The sequence below is a fragment of the Sinocyclocheilus anshuiensis genome, unplaced genomic scaffold, assembly GCF_001515605.1.
Source record: "Sinocyclocheilus anshuiensis isolate Anshui unplaced genomic scaffold, SAMN03320099.WGS_v1.1 scaffold274, whole genome shotgun sequence".
NCBI lineage: Eukaryota > Metazoa > Chordata > Actinopteri > Cypriniformes > Cyprinidae > Sinocyclocheilus > Sinocyclocheilus anshuiensis.
The window spans coordinates 1366966-1373962 of NW_015547698.1; the positions used below are offsets into that span (position 1 = coordinate 1366966).

The window sequence follows — 6997 nt, forward strand, 5'->3', positions numbered from 1 at the left end:
CTCTCTTATTATTCAAGCTTCATAACCGAGTGGCCATTTTTTAATGTGCGTCCGGATCCCGGTTCCGCTTATTTCTCTCCTAAAACCGCTTTTAACGCCAAATAATAGCGGGTATCACCGGCAAACGATTCTCGAGCTTTAATAGCCTTCATCGCGGAGAAGAAAACGAGAGATAACTCGGGAGTTTCCGTGCGCTGTCGACATGAATCCTGAATAGTAAGTTTGTGTAGAAAAGCGCTGATGACACATCAAACATTATTGATACATTCAACATTACTGTAGAAGCTAAATAAAATACTGCAGTAAACTAAATATACACTTTATGTATCAGGATACGTTTATTAATAACTATCACAACTATGCTGTGTCTGTTTAACCAGAGCAACCAACCGGGAGTCGTTTCGATTTTATTCAAAAGTTATTATTTGTATGAATATGGATGTTTGTGTACATATGTGTAGCCAAAGAATTTTATATATATATATATATATCATAACTGTCAGTCTGTTTCTGGAGCTTAGACACACTCAAGTGCCACGTCGTAATGAAACTGACCAGTTAAGTATGACACTGTCTGGCTAATTACATATCTTATCGTGTTTATAATTAGATCAAATCATCTTCGGGCTTATTGAACTGCTGTCAGAGAGCTGATCATGTACTGTCATCTCAGGCCTGAACTTACTGACATCCTGGCTGAGTTTAAGTTTAAATCACCTGTTACCACACCACCCTGTCAGATTCTGTGGTTTTACCATGGTACAGTCGTGGTAATACCGTGGTATTGGATGACTGCTATATTTAAGTATCATGTGAATCTGTCAAGAACATGCATAGATCATAATTCACATCAAAATCAGAAGAAAAATGTCTTTGTGTCATGATTTTCTCTTTTTTCATGCAGAATTTATTTGTTGTTGTTGTTGATTTTTGGGGTGAAATATGAACCTGAGATCATCATTAACGCCGGCCAGTGAGATGTGACACACACACACACACACACACACACACACACGTGTTACGTAATAATTCCCGCTTCCACGTCACAGAGGAATTACTGGGAGTGTAAGTGATCACTTCTCTGCTTTCTCTTCCAGTGATTACCTGTTCAAGCTCCTGCTGATCGGAGACTCCGGCGTCGGGAAGTCCTGCCTTCTGCTGCGTTTCGCTGTAAGTTATTAGCCTGCCATTAAAACCCAGTTTGCACACACAGGGTTCAGATAATGGCTCTTATTGCGCAGGTGATTTGACTGTCAAAGAGCTTCATGCTAAAGGTGAAGTAATGCTGCAGTCTGACTGAAAACGCTTATTTTTGCAGTGTCTTTATGAAACACGTGCATTAGTAAATGTCTTGTCTATTATCGTGTGTGTGCATTTCCTCAGGACGACACGTATACAGAGAGCTACATCAGCACGATCGGAGTGGACTTCAAAATCAGGACGATAGAGCTGGACGGAAAGACCATCAAACTACAGATCGTGAGTGTGCTGAACTAGCCACACAAGCTTGATTTCATGCACTGCTGCATTTCTAATTGTGTCGGCGTGCAAAAACGCATTGATTACATTGCTTTTCAAACGTTTGGGATCGGTGAGAGTTTCACATGTTTCTCTTATGCTAACCAAGGCTGCATTTATTTGATCAAAAATACAGTAAAATTGTGAAATATTATTACTATTTAAAATGACAGTTTTCTGTCTGAATAGATTTTAAACTGTAATTTATTCCTGTGACGGAAAGCTGAATTTTCAGCATCATTACTGCAGTCTTCAGCGTCACATGATCATCAGAAATCATTCTGATATGCTGCTCAAGAAACATTTCTGATTATTATCAATGTTGAAAACAGTTGTGCTGCTTCATATTTTTGTGGAAACATGTATTTCAGCATTTATTTGAAATGGAAGTCTTTTGTAACATTATAAATGTCTTTACTGTCACTTTTGATTTATCTGATGCGTCCCTGATGAATAGAAGCATTCGTTTCTTTTTAAAAAGGGCATGTTTCTGTGCTTACGGTGTGTGTGTTTGCTGTGTTGTCAGTGGGACACGGCCGGTCAGGAGCGGTTTCGCACCATCACGTCCAGCTACTACAGAGGAGCTCACGGGATCATCGTTGTTTACGATGTCACGGATCAGGTGACCAAACTTTCCTTTAGTAGGGCTCTTTGACACGCTGTGCTGAGCGTGAAGCACTTCTGTGTGTATCAGTGCTGTTTTAATGCTGATGAGTTCTGTTCTGGATGTGTTTCTTCAGGAGTCCTTCAACAACGTCAAACAGTGGCTTCAGGAGATCGATCGCTACGCTAGTGAAAACGTCAACAAACTCCTGGTGGGAAACAAGTGTGATCTGACCACTAAGAAAGTTGTGGTTTACACGGCAGCGAAGGTACAAGATCTGTCCCATGAACAGAGCACTACATTCACCAAAGTCCTAACACTGTACAGATGATTAATATTTTAAATAATTAAACATTCATTAAATTATGATTTATTGTTAATTGTAAAATAATAAATCACAATTAATAATTTATAAGTTATTTATTAAAAAAAAAAACTTTTCTGATTGCAAACTGAGAGAGGAGATGATTAATTATTTACATTTATTATTTTTTTAAATATCAAAAACTGGTTGATTGAATGCTATTATTATTAATTAATGAATGATGAATAATTTATAAATAATGGTTTAAAACCTTTCCTGGTTGAGACTCCAAAGACTGGCTGATTAATAATTTAAATTGTTACTTGTAATCATGTATTTAAAAAAAAACTTTTCTGATTGCAAACTGTGAGAGTATCTGATTAATTATTTACATTTATTATTTTTTTAAATAATAAATAATTATAATAGTGTATGGTTGCAACCAAAATAATTAACAACCCAATAATTAAGTTATTTAAATTATTATTTATTATTAAACAATAACTAAATAAACAACTACACAATTTATCATTTGTAAAAAAACTTTTTTTTTAAATACTATTTATAAGCCTTTTATTGGTTTCAACCAAAATTGTTTTATCTTTATTAATTGTGAAATAATGAATAAATGGGTATATAAAAAAAAAAAGAAAAAAAAAAGAAAATTTTTAATAATTTAAAATAAAAACGTTTAAAACAAAAAAAAACTTAAACTATTATACATCCTTTCTGTTAATTCTACATTAATTTCAACTTGTAAATATATTAATGTGTATGATTAGTACTAACATTTGGTGTGATTAATCACAGAAAATTGTTTAACATTTATTAATTACATTTTTTTTTTATCAGCCCTAAATATATTTAAAATCTTATTTATAAAGTGTAATATCAACAGTTTTTTAAAATATGACCAATTATTCTTTTTTTGATTCCTTAGCTAAAATGACCACACGTTCACTCTCATTGAGATCAGTCTGTTGTTCTCTGTCTTTCAGGAGTTTGCGGACTCTCTTGGCATCCCGTTCCTGGAGACGAGCGCGAAGAGCTCCACTAATGTGGAACAGGCCTTCATGACCATGGCGGCTGAGATCAAGAAGAGAATGGGCCCCGGGGCCACTGCGGGAGGCTCCGAGAAATCCAACGTCAAGATTCAGAGCACGCCGGTCAAGACGTCCTCCGGAGGATGCTGCTGAGACTGACCGACCTACGACAGTAACGTTACCAACCATACGCCACAGCTGAGTTAGCAGGAATTGAGAGTGTGTGTGTGTGTAAGTGAGAGAGAGAGAGTGTGTGTGTGTGTGTGTGTGTGTGTGTGTGTGTGCAATAGAATATTAATGATAAGGAGAGTAAGAGAGGATCAAATTTAACATTGCCTGATATTGAATCATGCATGCACATCGATGCATGACCAGACAAACACATGTCCAACCGTCTGCCGGGTTAAACGGCTCAAATTCCGTACTTTCATTTAGACAAGCATCCAAAAGCACTTTTGGACACCAAAGTCCCGTTTCTGGCATTTTTAGAGGAGCGCAACTAGGTTTGGCTTTGAACTTCCTCTTGGGAACTTTGAAGGAAGCGGTGGACTGTGGGTTCCGTTGCTATGGCTCCCAGTGGGGTTGCTACGGCGACCTCTCCTTCAGCCGCTGCCTTCTCTCTCGTCTGGTGGACCGTTTGCCTGTCTGGCCATTTCTTCTGTTGTTTTTGTTTTTTATTTGTGCTCTGCAGCATTTCAGCGGTCCTCTGAGCATGACCAACACAACACTTACAATGTGCTAGTTGTTTGCCACGTTTCTAACAGCATTATCATCCTGTGCAATTTTTGTGGTGGTATAATTTGGAAAATGAGAACCAAATCTCGGACTGCTTGTAATTTAAAGGGACAGTTCACCCAAAAATGAACATTCTTTCATGATTTACTCACACCCTCCAAACTTGTATGAGTTTCTTTATTCTGTTGAACACAAAAGAAGATATTTTGAGGAATGTTGGTAACCAGGCAGTTGCCGGTAGCCATTGACTTCCATTATATGGGGAAAAAAAATACTATGGAAGTCAATGGCTACCAGCAACTGTTTGGTTACCAACATGCTTCAGAATATCTTGTTTTGTCTTTAGCAGAATAAAAAAACACTTACAGGTTTGTGACAACATGAGGGTGAGCAAATAATGACCGAATTTTCATTTTTGGGTGAATGCCTTTAAATGTCAATATTATTGGTTATTTGCCTTAATTAGTTTTGATGCTTACACGTTATGTATATTATATGGAAGCTTGTTTTCTGCACAGAAAATAAAAATAAAAAGGTCAGTGCAACTTTTTATCTCACAGTTCTGATTTTTTAACTCTTTTTTTTTTTTTTTTTTTTCCTTGTGATTATGAGAAAATTGTGAGAATGTCAGACAAAAACAGAATTGCGAGATACAAACTCACAAATCTGACGAATTGCAAGATTAAATGTAATAATTAACTTTTTAAAAATATTTTTTTATTTTTAATTCCTTGGTGAAAACAAGAAAAAACAGAATTGCGAGAAAAAAGTTGTTGCAACTCAAAAAAAAAATAAAATAAAAAGTGAATTGTGAGATGAAATGTCGCAGTTATCCTTTTTATTTTTTTATTCTGTGGCTGAAGCATGCTTCCATAATATCCTGTGTTTTGGACTCAGCGTGTGTTTACTGACAGCACAACAGCAGTAACAGGAGCTATAGCAGATCATGTATAAATGTATATAAATCCCACAGATAAACAGGAAATGACATCACGATAATTAAAGCAACATTGCTTGTAACTCCTTTGTTTTCAGGGAGAAAATGCTCTTTTTCTCCTGTGTTTTTGTTTTCTTTTACATCACACAATGTTTAAATAAACTATGAAGGAGAAGTTTAATAAAAATGGTTTTAACTGGAGTGTGTGGCAGCATGTTTCATGTGATCCATCTGTGTGAATGAAAGCAGCAGCGGGTTACATAAAGCAGCTCATAACAGATTGCACTCATTGTTTCCAGGGGGTGGCGTCATTAGCCAGAAGCTGGTGTGTTCAGACTGGCTGGAGATCGTGAGTCACTGTTATGTTCACATCATAACTGCTGCTTACACACACTAATGTTCAAAAGACTGGAGGTTTTTTTAAAGAAATTAATACTTTTATAGAGCAAGGATGCTTTAAATTTATCGAAAGTGACAGCAAAGGCCAGTGTTGGGGAAAGTTACTTTTAAAAGTAATGCATTATAATATTGCATGTAGAGGCCTTTTCACACCAAAAGTGAAATTAACAAGCCTCGGGCTGAAGGAAGTGCCTCTGTCTCTGCACCTCACTCACGATTTCTTACTTTTGACAAAACAATGTAACTTGCATTACCTATTTGAAAAATTAACTCCGATATTTATTTGTACATTTAAAAGTAATGCATTGCTTTACTAGTTACTTGAAAAAAAGTCATCTGATTACGTTACTCGCGTTACTTGTAATGCGTTACCCTCAATACTGGTAAAGATTTATAATGTTACAGAAGATTTCTATTTTAAATGAATGTTCTTTTGAACTTTTTATTCATCAAAGAATTCTGAAAAATAAAATGTATCACAGTTTCCACAAAAATATTTGTCAGCACAACGGTTTTCAACACTGATAATAATCAGAAATGTTTCTTGAGCAGTGGATCATCAAATCAGAATGATTTCTGGAGATCATGTGACACTGAAGACTGGAGCAATGATGCTGAAAATACAGCTGCGCATCACAGAAATAAATTACATTTTACAATATTCAGATAGAAAACAGTCATTTTAAATAGTAATATTTCACAATTTCAACTGTATTTTGATCAAATAAATGCTGCTTTGATGAACAGAAGAGACTTCTTTCAGAAACATTTACAAAATCTTATTGACCACAAACTTTTGCATCCAATTATTTTCATGGTCTTTTTCGACAACAAATTACTTCTTGCATAAAATAAAATAATTCAGAAAACTTGCAGGACAATCGTGTAATGAAAGCGACGCCTCGCGCATACATGCCTGAACTGAAGTCTGGCATCTGCACGCTTACACGCTCCTGCAGAAAGAGACAGCTGTCCTGTGGAGGTCAGAGGTCAGGGTCAAGGACAATGCGGGAGCGCGTGCGACTCCTCGCCTTTATTTTGTTTGGGGTTGCTGGGAGACGAAGGGTCGGGGTCAGGTGGGAGGAGCCGAGCGCAGCGGCAGCTGTTAGGAGCAGCAGCGGAGGGGGAAGACGGATGGGTTTGGGATGAACAGAACACAATGTGAGAACGACAGACTGTTTACACACAAACACGGGTAATCTTGTCAAAATGACATTAATTAAACAGTTACATAGAGTTATTGGTGTAATCATCACTTAATTGTGCAGAACTTTCTAGTGTGCTTTCTTACTGGTCCCTGATCTTCAGCTCTCTGGATGTGGCTTCAGTGTAAATCTGGGTTTTGTGTGTGTGTGTGTGTGTGTGAGAGAGAGAGAGACTCAGCTCTCTGCTTCAGTGTAAATCTGGGTTTTGTGTGTGTGTGTGTGTGTGTGAGAGAGAGAGAGAGACGAGAGACA

General features: G+C 36.9%; 1 protein-coding gene across 1 annotated transcript; it reads left to right on the top strand.

The window, feature by feature from the left end:
* LOC107703793 (ras-related protein ORAB-1-like) lies at positions 1 to 4367 on the top strand. The gene is made up of 6 exons (XM_016506512.1): positions 1 to 216; positions 1098 to 1170; positions 1384 to 1479; positions 2045 to 2140; positions 2259 to 2390; positions 3425 to 4367. Exons 1-6 carry the CDS (start codon positions 203 to 205, stop codon positions 3620 to 3622), a joined length of 609 nt encoding a protein of 202 aa, XP_016361998.1. The 5' UTR covers positions 1 to 202; the 3' UTR covers positions 3623 to 4367.
* The last annotated feature ends 2630 nt before the right edge of the window (positions 4368 to 6997 follow it).